At 31.6% G+C, this 20,648-nt stretch overlaps 1 protein-coding gene across 4 annotated transcripts in view; it reads right to left on the bottom strand.

The window, feature by feature from the left end:
- Nucleotides 1-233: 233 nt before the first annotated feature.
- LOC117218646 (KICSTOR complex protein SZT2) overlaps nt 234-20,648 on the bottom strand; it is a 38,450-nt gene continuing 18,035 nt past the window's right edge. Inside the window, exons 11-26 of one of the 4 annotated variants that reach the window (XM_033467190.2) lie at nt 15,961-16,264; nt 15,300-15,488; nt 14,852-15,067; nt 13,356-13,610; nt 12,474-12,850; nt 12,288-12,390; nt 11,125-11,964; nt 10,702-10,990; nt 8,190-10,099; nt 7,797-7,891; nt 7,176-7,599; nt 6,219-6,594; nt 5,421-5,586; nt 2,259-2,475; nt 647-1,731; nt 234-561 (exon numbers count right to left, since the gene is read on the bottom strand). In XM_033467190.2, coding sequence (XP_033323081.2) covers nt 430-561; nt 647-1,731; nt 2,259-2,475; nt 5,421-5,586; nt 6,219-6,594; nt 7,176-7,599; nt 7,797-7,891; nt 8,190-10,099; nt 10,702-10,990; nt 11,125-11,964; nt 12,288-12,390; nt 12,474-12,850; nt 13,356-13,610; nt 14,852-15,067; nt 15,300-15,488; nt 15,961-16,264 — 6,978 coding nt within the window. In that variant the 3' untranslated portion in view covers nt 234-429. Of the gene's footprint in view, nt 562-646; nt 1,732-2,258; nt 2,476-4,910; nt 5,243-5,420; nt 5,587-6,218; nt 6,595-7,175; nt 7,600-7,796; nt 7,892-8,189; nt 10,100-10,701; nt 10,991-11,124; nt 11,965-12,287; nt 12,391-12,473; nt 12,851-13,355; nt 13,611-14,851; nt 15,068-15,299; nt 15,489-15,960; nt 16,265-20,648 lie in introns of those variants that run through there. The other 3 variants (XM_033467191.2, XM_033467192.2, XM_076527974.1) reach the window with 3 other exon arrangements.

Below are 20,648 nucleotides of genomic sequence, written 5' to 3'. Positions count from 1 at the left end.
AAAACCTTAGTATTAACAATCTCCCTAGTCATCTCTGGTATAATAAAATGTTTCCTCATAACGGGGACTTGTCCGTATGAGATAAGCTGGGCCTGATTATCCTGATAGAGTAGGCATGGGGGGAAGTTACACTTAACTTGATTGTATTTGTATGTATCAAGCATGTACCAGTAAACACTGTTAAGAATAAAAAGTAGAGATATAAAGAATAGGTGAAGCAGGGAATCCTCATATTTCTAACAAGAAAATATATTCTTTTATACAAATTACATTTAACAAAAATGCAGAATTATAAAATTCTTAGCAATTATTAAGAATTGTAATATCTAAAAGTAAACTTTAGTAAGTGGACAACAAACAAATTTACAATGTAGATAAATATAAATTGTACATTTCTTTGAATTTCATTTCTGTACATCTATATTGCTGCTAATTGTATAAACTCATCCACAAGTGAAAACAACACGCATTTACAAAACCTTCAATTAAACTATAAATGTCTTCTATGCAGCAGCCAGTATTAATTGCTTCCTTTGACTTGCAGTAAACTGCATACAAAGCCTGTAAAGAAACAGTAAATTGTAGAGTTACAATGTCAGTGACAATGAAATATGTGCATGCTATTTACAAAAATAAAGATACAAACTCCTTTTGAAGCATGTAAATCTATAGTTAGCATCATGAAAACTTGAAAGGAGCTTGGATGTAATATAAGGAGATGCGTGATATTTCCATCTGGTGTATTGAACTGCTTATGATGATCTTGATATTTATTTTGTAAAACTTTGGACAAAGTTTGATACCATGAAACTGGTTGATTAATTAGCGGTTTTAGTCTGGGGTCTAAATATGATAACGGTTCCACATGGGCCAAAGAACAGAGTTCAGCAAACTCCGTATAATTCATTGTGGATTTACTTTCCAACAGTTTATTCCAGAGTAGATGCGTTTTGCATTGCAACGTTCCTCGATCTATCATACGTGATATATGATTACGAGCTTCACTTGCTCGAAACATTATTGTCTGTTGCATTAACTGCTCGTGTGAGGAGTAATAACCCAAGTAATTGATTGATTCTTGTCGTATTTGAATCATACGTGGCGACGATGAATTTATCGGGATAATTGGGGGATTTGTGTTTTGCGTCAATGGAGAATTCGGCACTGGTGGCGGCGTAGGTGCACTTGCACTATTATTAACAGTACTAAAATTAATACTCGATACTCTAGAATCACTTTTTTTGTCATTTATATCTTGATCACGTTCGAAGCAATCCGAAGAGAATTCTTTTAAAATCTCCTTCTTAAAATTGTTTGTATCAGACTTTGATTCCGCCGAAGTACTTGCTACAGGTTTCTCAATGTTGTATACAGTCCGGAATTTTCCGAGCTTATTATTTTCCACTTCTTTTTTTGGATATAATTCCCTCTTACTCGTTAACATTAAATAATATTTTAATGTAATTCCTGTTTTTTCGATTTGCACAGGTTGCTCTAAATACGATACGATTAATGCAACATCGAAATCATCGGTGTATCTTATATCTTGACCATCACAGTAACTGATGGAAGGTGTATTCTCTAAGTTCACTAAAACGTATTCGAATTCGTGAGAATCTTGATGATCGCATTTCATTTCAAATACCTGCATATTATAGTTTTTCTCGTGGGATAGTAAGTAAGAATACAATATGCGGCCAGGTATTGTCAAATTACGAATTGCCACTATATCTAAAATACACATACATATGTTGCATTATTAGCAAAAGAAATAAATATTTACAATAATACGGTTGTAATTTTATAAAATGTCATTAAAAAATGAAATAATCGTTTCAAATGAACTCTGATGCCACAACACTGACTTGTAAAGAAATAATTAATTCGCATAATTCAAGTTACCTTACAATTTATACGTTAACAACAACTGCTTGCCTCGAAAATTTCTACAAAAGTGAGGCCTACAAAACGTATTGTTTAAATTTGCGCTCTACGCTCAGATAAGAAAGTTAAAAACCATTATTTGTTTACTTTTTTTTGTTATTCCAAACAATTTTAATTTTTGCAAAAATTTGTTCAGACATTGTCTAGTGAACTAGTCGCTCTAACGCCTAACAAAATTCAAATCATTTGGTCTACTTTTCAAGAAAGTTATTACAGTTTAAAAAGTGTCAGAATATTCTAATAAATGAGTGTACATACACAATTTCGTGAGCAAAGGAATTATTTTAAAGAAAACAATTAGATATAGAACTCACCACTATATATAAGATTCCTTGCGTAATTTGGCGCTTTACTATAATATTTATTAAAATCGTCAAGGAAATGAATAAGATGGTAGCCTTGTTGCAACGACCAAGATCCGTTTCCAGCAATGTACGAATGGATGCAACGTAAGTGAAAATCATATGTAAACGAATGCAGATGCATATTAATCTTAATATTGTCACAAGCATCCACGAAGCTTAATAGAAACTGTAATATAATAAAATTTTTAAATTTTCGTACTTAATGAGAATAAATTAATTATTTGTTACAGTGAGTTTGCATTAGATTAATAATAAAATAGCTAGTGAAGATTGGTTTACCAGTCTATCGTTCGTCACTATTTTCAATTAATTAAACATTAACCCATTTTTTAACAATTAATTTAGGAAAGATTCTTAATAAATACCAATTTGAGGCAGAAGATATGTATAATTGTTGAAATTATACATTGTTGAAACGGGCTTTCACGACGGTTTAAAAATCAAACGAAACAATATAAATATGAATAAAATAATATTTATAGTAATATCAATATGAAGAAAAACGGAAGAAGAAAGAGAATAGAAAGCTACAATAAACAATTCATTGATGCAGAAGATGAGGAATATTATCACATTGCATGTCTTGATTCATACAGTTCCAGCAAGTTGGAGGAAAAATTAGGAACTTCAAGAGTGCACTAAACAACACGTGTCTGTTTTTGTTGCATGAAAATAATTGTTTAAAAACATTTGTTAAAAAAAATATAAAGTCTCGTATAAGTGTACTAGTAGAAATGGAATGTATATATATGTTACCGTGAATGACCGAAATTGGAGAATGTCGACTTTCACCGGTGAATGTCAACAGATACCAAATACGTCGGTGAAAGCCAAATCCTTTGTTCTGCTCGGAGTCAATCAGCTTTGTCAGTTTTATGCAAGGTTTGATAACGCGAGCAACGTTTTCTTAATTTTTTTCCGATACCCTAATTTATACTAAATGGATACTGCAGTAAATCGTGATCTTTTTCTTGAAAAGTTAAATGCATTAATTGCGGGTAAACGAGAAGACAATTGTTTTTATTTTTCTCAAGAAAAGTATTCTAAAATACTTTCTGAAGTGGTTTCTGCTAAAATTAAATGCAACACATCTTTGGATTACAGACGATTAAAACGTTTTGATGTTTTAAAAATTAATGATGAAGAGAAGTTAATTGTACCATTAAAACCAGGGGAAACGAACACACAGTATTATGTTACCAATGAAGAATTGTACAGTATACTATATGAAACTCACACCAGAATAGGCCACGGAGGAAGAACACGTATGCTTAAAGAGTTGCAAGTTAAATACAAAAATATTACATATGAAGTTGTAATGTTGTATTTAAATTTATGCAAACAGTGTCAAATGAAACACAGTGTACCTAAGAAAGGTATTGTTGTGAAGCCAATGGTTAGTTCTGAATTAAACTCAAGATGTCAAGTTGATCTGATAGATCTGCAGTCAAACAGAAATGGCGAATATAAGTTCATAATGGTGTATCAAGATCATTTAACTAAGTTTGTCCAGCTACGACCTTTGAAAACTAAAAAAGCTGAAGAAGTAGCGCATCACGTTCTTTCAATATTTTTAACATTTGGTGCACCAGCAATATTGCAATCAGATAATGGCAGAGAATTTAGTAATCAAGTCATATCCGAAATATGCGCTATGTGGAAAGATGTTAAAATAGTTTATGGAAAGCCTCGTCACAGTCAAACACAAGGCTCAGTTGAAAGGGCCAATCAGGATATACAGAATATGCTAACTGCATGGATGAACGATAACGATACAAATAAATGGTCAGATGGTTTATCCTTTGTTCAATTTGCCAAGAACACTACATACCACGAAGGAATACGCCAAAGTCCTTATGAAGCCATGTTTGGCGTTAAAGCAAAAAGAGGCATAGCATCGTCTTTTTTGCCTGGCGAACAAATCGCAAATATTGAAACTGAAGAACAACTCGAAAAAACTGCCAATACTTCTGAAACCGAAGAACAGCTTGAAGAAACTGTTAATGCTTATAAAAAAAATTTGAGCGGTGGTCATACCGAAAACCATATTCCAAAGAAAAATATTGAAGAGGACCTACAACCTACAACGTCTTCACATCAAATTCTAACTGAAAAACACGAGTTGATTTCTACAAAAAGAGCGGCCGCGAAAGAAAATCTTCTACTGCAAGCAACAAAAATGTTACGAGCCTCACAAAAACAATTTCCTCCTGCTCAAATTGGTGATAATGTACGAATACAAGTCCCTGATGTCGACCATGGTCGTACAGATAACCGAAATGTGTTAGCGGTTGTTGTTGGAATAGAAGACTCCGACTTCTATAAACTGGCAAATAAAAATGGTACCCTCAAGCAGCTTTACACACGTAATCAGTTCGTAATTTGTAAAGAAAAGTTACTTTCCATAGATGAGATTTCTTTTCAAGAAATGTCGCTGAAAGAAGCAGCTGCAGCTAATTCGAGAAGCGGGGGACAAGGCTATAGACGCTGTCATTGCAAAAGGAAGTGTTCCACAAATAAATGCAGTTGTAAAAGCAAGGGACTCTTGTGCAATTCAAAGTGTCATAATAGTTTAAGTTGTTGCAATAAATAAGATTTGAATCACATAAGTAAGTAATTTTTTTATTACTATTATTTTCTTTTCTCATGTAGAATGTACCGTGTATTTTAAATTCTTGGCCATTCCTTTCAGAAAGAGAGGCGAAAAAGTTACGTCACCCTTGTGGCGTTTTATAGCGACTGAATTACGGAGAAGAAAATATAAATCTCCAACATGTTCAACATTCACCATTAGTGCATGGTGAATGTCAACATTTACCGGTGTAAGTCAGAAATAAGGGTATTTAGCAAATATTTCGGACATACACCAAGCGACTATGTGAATGTTGACATTCACCGGTGAAAGTCGACATTCTCCACATTTCGGTGTTTCACTGTAACATATACATATATAATAGTACAAACATCCAATGATTTGAATAAAAGAGTATTATTTCAATAAAGTACTACAAATAAAATCCAATTTATATTTGTCCGATCTTCGTGGAAATATTTACTTGAAGAAAACTAGTATCAATGATAAATAATTTCATTAATTTAAGGCCAACGTACCTGATTAACCAACGCGCTAGTTGTTTTCGTCTGAAGTCGATTGCACTCAATAATATGTAACTTGACTATAAAAAATGGTTGAGAGAAATAAATCTCAAACAGCAGTACTCCTCCCAACATAGATTTTTTGAGATAATAGGATTGTTGCTGTGTTTGGTTTTCATTACTGAAAATGATTAGGAATTATTAAAATGGAAATCTATTCCGGACAATATAGTTGAGATCATTTCCTTATGATCTGTTCATCATATTTTTTTATGATATACTTATTATGATGACGATTTTAAATACTTCAACTAATTTTAATGGTTGTTATAGCATTGTCAGATACACAGTATTTTGTCTATTCATCTCTATAATTGAAACTACTAATTTTCAGATTTTAAATGAAAACGTAGAGATAAGTGTAATTAGAATACTGAATAAAACAAAAAATACTGTAATGTTTACAAACCACTATAAAAATAATATCTTTTTAACTTAATGCACAGTGTTTTAGTTATCATGAGATTGTAAATATACAAAATAAATTGATTACTTACATTTCCGTAAGCCTGATTATAAAATTTATTTATAAACATAATTACATAAAAATGAATGTAATATTAAATAAGAAAAACTATTAAATGACATCTTTATTTACTTAATAATGTTTGTCACTATATCATATACATATAATCCTTTTTCATATACATTATACCTATGATTGCTGCATGTGTATTTCACCTGACTTCTGAGTATGTATTTGTTTTAGTATCGGTTAGCATCTGATCATGAGTCCGATATTTAAAAACTCACCCTTTAGTAAGTGATTCCATTTGAACCGGATTAAATCCCATTATTTGAAGGTATTGTTTGTATTCAGATAACATCAAACTACACAATTCATGGTGCCACTTTACCATATCTGTTTGCATACTTTGATTTGGTTGTACTTGTTGCGGCAATTGTTGATGGACAGTGGTATTTGTATTCAATGGAGACTGTGTTGCTAATGAATGATCTCTTGTCGCTGCAGATTGCAAACGCCATGAAGGTAAAAATAACAATGGCGTGTGACAGAAATGTATCAAACGAGAATGTTGTTTGGAAGTATTCAAAGCACTGATTGAAATTGGAATATTTGGCGCAGCACTACGATTTTGCCACATTACGTACAGTTTATTTAAATCGTCTGAAAGAACAAGCAAAATTTATGTAAAGATTATTAACTTACAGTTGTTTAGTAAAATATTATTTATGTAATTTATGTATAATATTACCAACTACGATGATTGCTGCATTACAAAATACATAATATAAAAAAGAAATACTCAAGCTCATTTCCAGGTAATAGCGTGTTCTAGGTCATTGAATCTTATCTGTATTAGTTGTATCATGAAGTGAAAAATATAGTTATTTAAAAAAATATCAATGACATTAAAATAATCATTAAAAAACCATTAATGATAAAATCTGTTAATGTCATCATGTTAGCCACTTTGGACGGTTTCATTTTACTTTGCAAACTTTCTTTTTCACTTTGGAAACCAAGAGAGGCATTCAAGTATTTTGTGACCTAAATTTTTCTTTAAAAACTTTTACTTGAGAATGCACGATTTCTTGTGTAAAAACAGTTTAACTATATCAATTATGTTTAGTAAGTTGAAGGTGATTCAAATTTTAAATATTAAGTGTAAGCTCATATTACTTTGCTTTCATCGTTATTCAAAATAATGCATAAATAAAATTGCTTTTCTTTCTTTCAATACTTACCTTTCACTTTCTTTTCACGAGCCCGTAATTCTTGCAAATCGTAAACTGCTTTTGCAACTGGATCGCCGTTATTATGTAAACAACTATTTGATTTTACATCGCGCATCGTTTGACCAAGCACTTCGTTCCATGAGAACTGATTGTGTTTTATGCTTTGTACTCTATTATTTGATCTTGTCCATTCTTTATCATCGTTGTGTGCCGTAGAAGAAAATTTGGTTAGACTATCTGTATCCGTAATCTGGAAGTAATGCGAATTTGTTTCTCTTGTTAAATTTGGTCGATGATGAAATATTCCTAACTTCTGCATTAATATATTCCTAAAAAAATTAGATCTTGAAGAAAGCCATGTTCCCAAACTGTTAGCCTGTTTCATTAGCTTTTCAGACTTTTCCTTAGACCAGTTGTACATATAAAGCGTAATCTGCAACAAACAATATTTTTGTAATTTCTGAGTTTATAGAATTACCTTGTTGAACTTGTTAATATATTTGAAGATCATTGAAATCAGTAAAGAGTGTTTATTTGTACATAATCATAATTATTTATTTTGATACATCAATTCTAATATTATCTAATATTATATGAAAACACTACTTACACAAAATACCTAATGCGTACCTTATCATTTCGAATTTTAGCAAGTATTATTCGTTGTCTTGATACAAAACTTGATTCCAATATCAACGGATTAAACTTTTGTAATACCTTTTGATCTATGACAAAAAAGATATTAATTAATCCATGTGAATACAAATAATATGTGTAAAGACAATACGATGTTTTGGAAGTTAACATCATCGTATAAAGATAATATTTAAATATTTATAAAAGTGGGATAAAATAGCAATATATTTGTAGACATGTTATGTATGAGGGGTAACTATAATGTTACAAGTCGTAGCTATAATAATAGTAGTTTTGTTAAAGGAAGAATAAATTTTGTTTCATAAAAAAAATGATCTTCAACAAAGATATATTTGTATTTTGGAATGATTCAATAATGTAATTTACCTTTTGGGACAAATACTTCTGACTGTACTGTTTCGTCGAAGGAAGCTTTCCACTGACAAAAGTTTCTAGCTATTAAAATACATTTTGTATATGTTCCTTGTTCATCTTTATTAAAATCGCAGGGTACGTAATGAGGCAGGTTCGAATTGTCTTCATGTTTTGAATCAAGACAGTCATTCTCTTTGTTTGTTGTTTCATCATTTAAAACGAATTTTTCAGTGAAAGGTTGTTTATCTTTCAAAACAAAAGCTCTGCTTGACGTGTCAGGCGCTTGACTCTGGATAAGAATTTCTAATTCTCTAACAATAGTAGCTATAGAATGTCTGTGATAAATATTTACTTCATGTTTCTTCACCGACGGAACTCCAATTTCTAAGGCAAAACGGAACCACTGAGAAAATGTCACACAATAAATAAAATGTAATTTTCCATCTTCGCCTGTTTCAAATCGGTTAATCGACAAATCTGGAACTATCCTCTGTGATATGTCGGATTTAGTTGACGTCTCTGCGTTTGCGTTTTCCATATGTGTTTTTGTAGCATCATTTAGTAATGGTTCTGTCAAAGGTGTTGGTAAAAATTTATATTCTGTCACTAAATCCCAAATAGCATGTTTCACTGTGGAGCACAATTTTTGCAACAAAGCTTCGATATTGACTCTGCCCTGTTTCCAAATCTTGAATTCAATCAAGGGTGATGAAACAGTTGACTTTTTATCAAAAACTGACGTTGCGACAATATTTTCAAAGTCATCTTCCCTTATATTCTCTGGGAAACCATTTTCTACTAATTCCCTATCCAATGATTTAATCGGTTCTCCACCATCGTCAGTAATAGCAAATGCTATACAAGCGATTCCTTTACTACCACTGGAGTGACTTTGATTGTATAAGAAAATATCTGTTTCGGCAACACGTCTTGTCGATCCTTCAATCTGTGAATAATCTTGAAAGTGACAATCTACCTTGTTATCGGTGTACTTCGGTATGTACAGAAATTGTAAGATATTTTGTCGTAAATAAAATTCTAGAGCCCCAATGTATGGTATACAATGTTTTTCTATACACAACTTTATTATGCACTCCGGTGGCTTTGGTGGTTGTATGAAATGAACATCGTCAGGAGTTAGTTTACACATTGGATTTCTTGCTAACATAACGGATAAGACTTCCAATACTGCATCATCCAGACGATTTTGTAAAACTTGCACTAAATCGCGTTTAACTTCTGGTCCAGCGTCCGATATTCCATGTACCATTAAAACAATCGAATCTTCAGTTCTGTTCAAGATGTTCGATTCTTTTTCACTGAAAGATCGAACTCTAGGCCGTGTGTCATTCACCATGGCATTATCACTTAATTTTGTCTGCGACAGTGAAATTACGCTATTGCTACGAGAAACGACAAGTTTTTCATCGCTTTCTGATAGCTTGTTCTGTAACATTTTGCCATCACTTATTTGTTCGTGAAGTCTTAGGTAAAATACATTTTTATTATTTTCTTGGTAGACGAACATGTTGCTACGATTAGTTACGGCGAATCTGTTTAACACTCCGTGTAATGCTTTTATACCCCGCGAGAGCCCGGACCTACCAGGTCCAGTTTTCAATCGAGGATGTAATCGAAAAGTAAACTCCCAGACTACCCTACATCGGAACATACCAGGAGTGAAATTTTGTGCTGAATCTCTATTCTGTATACTACTGTTAAACTCGTTTGTTGTTTCGGATTTCCAGTTGAAGTCTTCGGTTGTTTCAGTTTCCAGTAGCTCTGAACATTTACTGGTCTTGTGAAGATTTTGTAAAAGTAAATATTGATTCACTTGACGGCAAGTACTTTTTATTTGACTAATTAATGTCTTCTGAGTTTGCCAATAACTGCTTACTTCTGCCGATGCAATTTCTAAGAACCTATTGATTGTTGCAAATATGTAAACATTTGTACACTACTCTACGAAATTAAGGGATCACTAAATTATAACCGAAAAATTATCTGTCTTCGAATTTCTATAACATCGTGTAAAAAGATCTAACAATATTCTGCATGCATCAATTTTGCAGGATGATATCTTTAATTTCACCTTCTTGAACTTATTGTCAGTTTCTTCAAATATTCTATTTTGCGTAGATATGCAATTTAAAATAGCCACCTTCAATTTCAATAACCTTGAAATATGTTGTCACCTTTGAAAGTAGAAACTTTATCTCTGAAATGTGCAGGTGTTAAATCGGTAACATCCGGTTATAAATTAGTAATCCTTTAATTTTGTAGAGTAGTATATGATTTTATATTTAGTCAAGTAACCATATAGCAGCTTTTTGACGAAAGTGACGTAATTTAATATGTTTTTCAGGAGTAGCAAGAAACTGTTGTTAATACGATTAGACATCGTTAATCAAATTACTAAACAAGAAAAATATTACTCATAATAACGATATTAATTTAAAAAAAAATGTATAATTTTGGAAAAAATGCAAAATATACTTAGAATTAAATCCTGAAAATTACTTACCTACAGTGAAAATAAACATTGACATAATCACTTTCTACTTTCAAAATTAACCAGAAATTCGGTAAAAAATTTTCACGATTATCAAGATCTCTTAGCCATTGAAAACCCTGTTTTGAATTGCATTGTCCTTTATGTGTATCATTTAATTCAAATATTCTTTCTGTCATATTAGAATCTTCAAATCCATAATTTTCAATTTTACTATCAGTTTCAGAATTGTGTTGAGTTTCATTTTCAGTTTCATTACTTGTGTGTAATTTTTTCTTCTCTGTACTATCTACGGTATTACCTTAAACAAATATCGTCGAAATTATTATATCTGGGAAATACATTTTGTATTACATAATTCTGTATGTAACACACTAACTGTAACACATAAATCCTAATACGTGATAGACTTGACACTTTCATAATAAAACATACCATGCCTGACTTTTGTTTCTTCTCTGTCATTGCTCGAATCCATTTGCGTTACTATAGTCGGTATGTATTCCATGCTTTTTACAAAATAAAAGAGCTTTCCTTCTTGCTGAATACGGTATTTATCAATTTCAAGTTTTTTCAATTCATTTAGAAACTTTGGTTTACTGTCCTCTGAGGGGAAAACAAAATGCAATGGAACTTTTTCTAATTTACAACTAAATCTGTCTGAAGATTCTGAAACGTGATTTGCGACAAATTTCAAAATTTCTTCATTGACAGAAGGTCGGTCCAATAGGGCGGTGGCAGTTTCGTCTTGTAGAAGCCATTCGATTTCATCTTTCAAATTGTTTATTGCGCTATGTTGATTTAAAGGAAGATGAGACATTTTTTCTTGGAAAAATTCATTTCTAGTGTTATTCTCGGAACTACTTCCGCTTTCTGTTCGCAAACTGCTAATGGGAGAGCCACTACAAAATGACGTTGTACGTAAGCCAGAGTAGCGCTCCAGATTTATTTCTAATACTTCTCTTGGTAAATTTAAACAGATTATATCCAAAGTAATTTTTAGATCACTCGGACTTACACCTGCTATACTTTTATTTTTATAATCTTCCATTTTTTGTAAGATTTCCATAAAACAGGTTGGCAGAGTTTTTACTGGCACAGTACTAAGACCGGATCTGGATTGGAATCGAATAGAACAACTTAATTGCAAAAAAAGGGGTTGTTCCTTCTCATAAATATTTTCTTCTTGCAAATCATTTGATAAATATTCGACAGAGTCCTGGCTTGATATTCTGTGTGTACTTCTGGCAGGCCACACTAAATTTTCCGACTGAACTGTTTATAAACAATTTAATATTTAAAATTATGTTAGTTATTTGAAAAAAATACGTTTTGTAGATTTGTGTCAGTTATGTGTGAGATTCCAACATTTGTTGCCAGGAAATTTATTCAAGTAATTTGTTAGCCATAGAAATGCAATTTTTCTGCAATTTTCAAGTTATGTATGAAAAGTTCTACTGTAATTCATTCCAAAGAAACAAATTTTGGACGTAAAAAACAACCTGTGCCCTTTATCCAAATGTACTTCAAAGCTTGTAACTCAAAAATACTATTTTTAATACTTCAGTAGCAATTTTGAATCATATTTTACTACGCACCTTTTTTATGATGATTGTGCGACGTGGAATCAATATTTATTGGACGAAAAATGACATTTTCTATTTCATCATCACTGTCTGATTTTTGAAGTTCAAGGAGATCCTGTAAATTTCAGTAATATATTCACATTATTATATTGTTAGTTACTATTTCATATACTCTAGAATTCTAAATCAAGAATATACCATTTTATGACCCATCCAAGTTGGAGAACAGTAATAGAATTCAGGATGTGCGGGCACAGGCCCAAATGCAACTGTCATTATTTTCTCAAATTTGTCCCTAATTAAATCATGTAATTGTTCAACATGTTTGCATGCCGAATCTTCCAACTGATCTAATGTATCTTTCTCTGATAATTTACTTAAATGCCTGCATACGCATCGTAAATAATTTGTTATGTCAATTTCAATTAATGTTTCCTCGCACTGTTCTACAGCGGCTTCCATATCTTCGTAACTAAGAGGATGTTGCAATACTAATGATTTATATACAGCAACAACGTAACAATGACAGTGCGCCAAACTCACTCGTTTACAATGTTCCGTGAGACTTCGTTGATCTGTTATAAATAAAAATATTAAATACAGAAAACTATGAAGATCATCAATTATAAACATTGGTATATAGTAAAATTATATTCGCATAAAATCATGTAATATCTCAAATAGCCATTAATGAGAAAATAAGAGGACAATAAGAAAAATAATCATATGAGCTGACACAAGAATGTGAAAAAATAAATGGCAAATAGAAATACTCAATTTTATGAAGGAAATGAAGCAACTTTTAAAATAGTTAAGTTTTTAACACTATATTTAACATCATTAGAAGTGAAATTTCTACTTGTGCGTCCTTGAATTGAATTTCATTTTTAAGTGCCTTTTGTGAGACATCAAATGGAACAAAAAATGTAACAAAATGATTAAAAAGTGATTGAAATTGGAAGAATTGATAGCAAGGAAAAACAGATACATTATAATCATCAGTGTTGTATAGCATTTGATTATTTCTTTAACGGTTGTTTCATAATCATAAATAAAATATAATGAAACAGTTTCACTTACCACTCGCGGTGTTATCAGAATCATCACTTTTTGATTCCGGGGAAGAAGGTTTCGAGTTACAACCAAATTTTAATTCAACAAAATCTTTACCGTCCTGTTGTCCAAGCCGAAATGTATGATCTTGATATATATCCTTATTATGCAATATTTTTGATTTATCGGTCAATGTATCAATTAACGAGGCTAGTGAACAATCGTAAATATAAACAGGAATAACACGATTTTCTTCAAAAGTTTGAAAGTTTCCATTCTCTCCTGTTTTGATATAATATTATTTTTTGCAAACGTTTTACTAAAGATAGTTTCATATACATCCAATAGTACTAGAAATATTTATTGCATCATTTTCTATAAATATATGTAACACACCATTTTTATAGTTACATGTTTAATTGGAGCTAACGTATTGAAAGAAGTTTTTTTCAACAATAATATAACTTCAACTCACGGGTCCCACAGATTTCACCGATACAAGCTTTTTCGAGACAGTTTTCACTGGCAGTATTTCACAGACAATGCTCTTAACCAATGCCTTTTAATGCCTTTTTCAATGAATATTATACCGTTCGATACCTGACTAAGAAAGAACTCTTCGTGACAAATTTCAACCCTGTAGCTTGACTACAAGGAAAGTTATAAGGTAAAATATATTACACGCTTTGCAACCAATTATCTCTTTTCGGTTGGTTCCTAAATTTCGAAAAAATATGACATATTTTGGACCACAAACCACATATGAGAGGATTCTTTCAGATATTTTTGTTACAAACTGTAGTTGCAAAAAGTGATTATATATTTAAAAATCGAAAAAATGTAAACTTTTCATGGAAATTGAAAACTTACCACTTTTATATTAATTTTCCAATAAGATGTTATCACAAATAGTGTTCTCATTTTTTTTCTAGATTTTGTGGTAAGGCATAGAAGCCCAGTTCATCAATCATTTTTCCGTGAAAAAACAAAGTTATATGTACTTCTTGTTTTCATTCAATAAGTATTTTATGTAACGTTAAACGCTTCTATGTTCCAAGCAGCAATTTTTGAAACTAGGAAATAAAATAAAAAAAAAAATAAAACGAAAATTGTGTTGTATGCTGCATATACTAAAATCTTAACGTTCACGTAATTATCGTTGGGCACAGCTGTTATAGTGTCGGACTGCAAGTCGTTTTGATATATGTTTTGATAAATCATACTTTTTTCAATTCCTTACTGCCTGATTTTCTTATATGATACATGATTTCAAAGATATTTTTTTAAATGTTTTAAAAGAGTATTTTAACTGTATGTATCTGATTTAATAAGTGTCAGTACTGTTATTAAGATGATGCGATTATATGATTTTTTAAAATGCCAAATAATGTCAGCCATTAGTTAAAAATCACACAATCATATTTCTACATTGGCAATAATAAGAGTAGTACACGTATTTCATATTTAAGTATCGCAATAAATATTTCTAGTACTACATGAATAGTAGTAAACATTAAATTTACCAGATCTAAATGTACCAAATTTACCAGAAGATTTGTAATTTTTCTCGGAGTTATTGCTCACGAAGAAATCCTCGACATGTGTAGATGAATTAAATAAACGTACATCCTTTTCTGATGCAGGTAAAATTGTGATAATAACGTGTGTTGTACTAATTCCTTTGATAAAACACTTCCATCGTGGATAAGAGCACTGGTCATTGTAGTAAAATGGTCTTTCTAAAAGTAGATTTTAGATGAATAAACAACATATATTAATACAGCATATACAGGCTGAGTAAAAATAACTTAATGAAATTTAATATTTCACTTGCTGTTGATAATGTGAAAGAAATATCAAAGCAAAATATTTTTTTGATTGAAGGTGCAAATGCTATGACAAACAGAAAACTTTTCTCGAGGTCATATTACTGGTGATTTTAAGATTATACATTTGAAAATAAATCGATACCTTTTAAAGAAAAAAACGGTAAACGTGGACCACCATCTCGAGATCTATTAAGGAGCATCGTCGTGAACTTCTGAGACTCTGCAGACGTTAAGAGAAGTTCTTTATTGTGTAACTGTTTTACGTGTTCCAAAACATTGTCCATTAAGATCTTATTTGCACGTCCTTGACTTTCATTCTTGGCAGTTGAACCTTAAAGTAATTATACATTTCGATTTAACTGTAAGAATTCACTTACATCAACTAGAACAATTACAAAAAATGGTAAGATTGATACTATTTTTTACAAAGTGGTGAAGAGACATCTTTCAGAATGCTATTTTTACCAAATGGAGTCAAGCAACCTCTTTTAAAATTGTAATTCAAAATTATTTTTTAAGTGTAATTACTTTTCCTGAATTAACTTTTGCACTTTAATGATTATAAAATTATTCTGATAAAAATAGGTATATACAAAACATTGGTACAAATGGTGTTAAATGAATATAAAAATATGTTAACCATTGATTGACTTAATCCATCTAATGATTTGATGTTCTAATTTGAAATTTATGATCCACTTAATGCAAAAGTGATAACTGGATGATGATGGCTCAAATGAATGTTCTCCAAAATGCACTATGTGTTTCATAGCTTCATTATTACATATGCACAAAAATCTTACCATTAGCAAACATGGAAAATAGTAATTCAGCCTGCTGACATTTTGGTAAAATATTTAATGCATCGAAAAAGAAATGCATTGGATGTATCTTTTCATCAGCGATTGGTAGACCTTGATACAATTCTTCAGCACTGCATTCATTATTCTTGATATTTCTAACATTTCTCTTCGATAATTTAATGTCTTGATGCACTTGGCCATATATAATTTCGCTGCTTTTCTCATTTGGTACTATTTGACACAATAAACTCAAGTATTCTAAAGTTAGCAATGCGTTGATGCATCCTTCATCTACTTGAGCAATCTAATGCAAGAAAAATCGTTTTCTGATTAATAATATTCAAGATCTCAATATGAGATTAATTATTGTTTAATAAAATAATAATATTTAATAGTTAATATCACTGCGTTTAATTTTTTAAAATTAAAATCTTTCATTTTGAACTTATTATATTAAAAAAAAAAAATAGAAACACGCATGATGTTACAAGTTTTTTTATTGCTATTATTAGAATTATTGTTAAAATAATCGATCAAAGATTCTTATCATATAATCTTAAAAGAAAAGAAAATGGGGAAACTTTGCTATTGGTTTTGATAAAGAGTTAATATTTCATTAATTAAACATATATATTTTCAGATATTGATAAATTTAAATTCTTTGAAGATTTTAAGTTTCATATCAAGATTTGGAAGTTTTTCGATGTGAAAAGGACACTTCTCTTTATGTGTGTGGGTGAACCCTTCTCTCTGCTCGCACGGGCGCTTGTGTATGTTGTTTGCTGTGCCTCCGTAACTCATACACAATTAATTCGATTTTGATACGGTGTTTTATTTGAAAGTAGTGGTCCACGGAACATGATCAGCTTAATTTATTCCGCTGCTAGTGGTTCAATTGGAAATTTTTTGAGCTAAAATAATAACATGGTTTAAGGAGAGCTTTTAGATGGTTGTGCCAAATTTTTGGTCAACTCTTTATTACGAAGCATAAATGGCAGGTTGACCTATAATTTTTTTGTACCTATCTTTTAGGGGATGCTAAGACGAATTTGGCAAGTACCATAAAAAAATATATGGTATTTTTTGAATCTAAACAAAAATTGTAGGCTTATCTATGGATTACCTTGATAACTCCGAAAAAGAGGGTTAGTAAAAAATTTGATACAATCATCTTAAACCATGTTATTTTAACTCAAAAAATTTCCAATTGAATCACAGAATAAATTAAGCTGATCACGTTCCGTTGCCACGGTATATATTTCCCGAAAAATCTTTTCATAAAGTGTCTTAGTCACGGTCGTTGTTGTACCTGGAGTTTTAATTCAAATGTTTAAGTGTATGATGCTACTTCCGTCCAAACATCTTGAGGGTGTGATAACGACCAAGACAAAATAAGATAAAATACAAATTTAAAGGAACCCTGACACAGAAAGAACGATTTATTAACTGAAACAATGAATCAAAAATACTTCTAGAGCTATGAAGTAACTTAATTTAATATGTTGCTCCTAATTGCTCCTAATATGTTATCCTAATTCGCGCTCAGATTGTGCACAAAAGTGGACAATTTAGAAAGAGAAGATACGATTATTCGAGCCTTGTAGCTCGTTTTTATAGTTACCGATTGTCAACAATTATAAAAACGAGACGTATGGCTCGAATAATCATATCTCCGCTTCCCAAATTGTCAATTTTTGCACCCAATCTGAGCGCGAATCAGGGAGAACTTACTGTACTTACCTTCCTTGTTGTAGATAGTACAGCTCTAATATATTAAATTAAGTTTTCTCATTTCATATTCTAATGAACTTCTTATAAGATGATAAGAAAATGATTTGAAGATTGTTGTGAAATGTTAATAAAGAAATGAATAAAATACAGACGAGTACAGCAAACCAAGATTACACTGATACAATTACCTGTATATACCTTCTTAATTTCTTTGTTAAAGTTTCATAACAATCCCCAAATTATTTTCGAGTATTATAAGAATTCGAAATTAATATTATACAGGCAGGTTGCCAAATTACTGTATTCAAAAGATTTTTCCTCAGAATATATGAAAGTCATGGCTTTAGAATGTTATCAATACTTCACATATTGATTAGCTACAGATTGTATTCACAATAATTACATGCAATAATTTCAAACGAATTATTTATCAAAATTATATGCATTTCATTGAGTGATTGACTAGTAGAAAAATGCACTATATTGTATATCTGTCTCTGTTTTTATACACTCATTTTGAATGTCAAAGAGTAATTAGAATTTGATTATACTTACAGTGACAGGTTACATAGATCAGGGCTCGAAAATAAGTGCACGCAACACGGCGTTTTCGAAGGCTACGTCTCCTGACTCCCATCGCGCGCCCCGCTCATCCGTGGTCGCTTAAATGCTACATATACTCACATAAAGCAACAGGCACTCGCGCCTGATGTGCTCCGAGCCGAAAGAAGCAACAACGGGTGAGCGAGACATGCGATGAGAATCAGGAGGTGTATCCCTCGACATTGGGCACTTAATTCCGAGCCCTGTCGTAGGTGAACGTGAGATTATAGTTTTAGAGTAATACGAACAAGGAAGATGTCAAATATATTTAAATAAAAAAATAACCAAAATATAAACAACGTAACAATAGATACACTCGAATGAAATAGATTATTGTTTACAATATTTCGGAGATTCGTAGCATCGTAGGCAGTATTTCACAGTATTATTTTACATTTTCGGGAAATTGCTAAAAACAAGTCGAAAATTTCTAATATTTATACTTACGTACTCTACATACAATGCATACAAAGAAATACGATAAAAAAGAAGCCTGCATAAAAGTTTACGCTATTCGCAGTTCAACACATTTTTACGATAACAGCTCAAAAAGAGTCGCACAATCTACATATATACTACATGCAAATATATCTATGCAGAAATGCATATCGAAGACAATATGAAAAGTCGAGAGTATGGTATTTATAATGCGATAATGCAAATACATATAAAATAAGGTATTTATAATACGAGAGTCCAGGTACATATACGGTATTTATAATAAGATATTTTATTCTTTGATCATATATATATATATATATATACACATATATATACATATATATATATATATATGGGAAGGAAAGGTACGAAGAACATTAGAGGTCAGGAGTAAGTTGGAGGAGTTGAATCTCACTTTCATTCAAAGCGTAGAGACCACTTCTCCACTTGGACCGTGACCCCATCACGTAAACGTTATTTAGATTTTGGAGTGAAACATTCGTTCCTTATGGAAAGATGATAACCAGCAGGACCTTGAGCTGGAAGAGTTAGATCTGGCAAGTTGTCTAGAGCGGCTCTGCTCACTGCCTAGATCCTCACTTCCAACTGCAAGTCATGCAGATAGCACAATGCCCATGCAGTCTGATCGAGGATTAACTTCTTGTCGCCGGTCACTAAGGAACTTCTTTCACGAGGATATCCACGGTGGTTCGTAATTGTGAGCAAAAATATTACCTCGACTTATTAGCCCGAGATCGATACGCTACTGCAATTGAAATTTTTATAATGAAAGATAGAAAACACGTGTCCCCTTCATACGAGGGCAAAACTCCATCAAAGCTGACAAAATCGTATGCATATATTTATAAATTTTTTTTAACAAATTTCAGTTACCCGTGAAACGTTATGCGAAAAAATGTATTCTATTTTATACGACACGAACTTGTACTAGTAAATATAACGTTGTAGCCAGCGGTGATTATAAAATCAGATATACTTACTCAAAGTTAGTTCTCTTTTTTTTTTTTACTAACAGAAAAAATCGTGTTACTTTTAATAGAAACAAAACTATTGAAAATTCTGTAGAATCGATTAAATCTGGGAAATCTATTTCGTCGATAACTGACGTATATTCTAATTAACGATTCTTGGTATACCTGTTTCACTAGTAACAATTATAGTTGAATTCTAATATTTCACTAGGTAATTTCACCGGCACTCGAAGATTTCTCGTAAAACGGGTGAACGATTACTTTTTGAAATCGATTCTGAGAACTTTGATCACTTGTGTGTAATTTGAGCTCGCTCGGCCGTTAAATGTTGTGAAAACTGCGTGGACATTGGGAATAAGTTTGATATAAAACGTAATGGGAACACTAACAAACATTTAGGTGCACACTGGCCTTATATATACCTGAAGCAACTGATAGAAAAACCTGGTTCTCGGTGCCTTCATCGATATCGAAGCCCCACCTCGGTTACGATAACGAAACGTAGTGATAGATATATTTACACATACATATATGGTATCCACCTTTTTATCAAAAACACTGTTACTTTATTTCCCTCTTCGTTCCACGTATTTCCTTAAAACTCATTTAGTCGCTTAGACAAGTGTCCAGATTTTCAAATGCTGAATCGGCTGTCGACCCAAACAAAACAATAATAAAAGCTTGATCTTTTGATTCGATACAAGTGTTATTGTGTGTGTGCACAATAGCCCCCTATTGCTTCCATCTAGATTGCGTATTTTTGTGCAATATAACAATTATTTGCATCAATTACAAGTGGCAGAAACCGAACAGCAAGTTGTTTGTTCCGTTAATAACTTTAATTGATCCAAAATTTTATACATAAACGTTTTTAAATTCTTTTAATCTTTTTATTCTTTTAAATTGCAATTACTCAATATT

The sequence above is a fragment of the Megalopta genalis genome, chromosome 1 (assembly GCF_051020955.1).
Source record: "Megalopta genalis isolate 19385.01 chromosome 1, iyMegGena1_principal, whole genome shotgun sequence".
NCBI classification, from domain to species: Eukaryota; Metazoa; Arthropoda; class Insecta; order Hymenoptera; family Halictidae; genus Megalopta; species Megalopta genalis.
The sequence above is the reverse complement of the archived record's forward strand: the minus strand, read 5'-3'. Positions and strand labels throughout refer to the sequence as shown.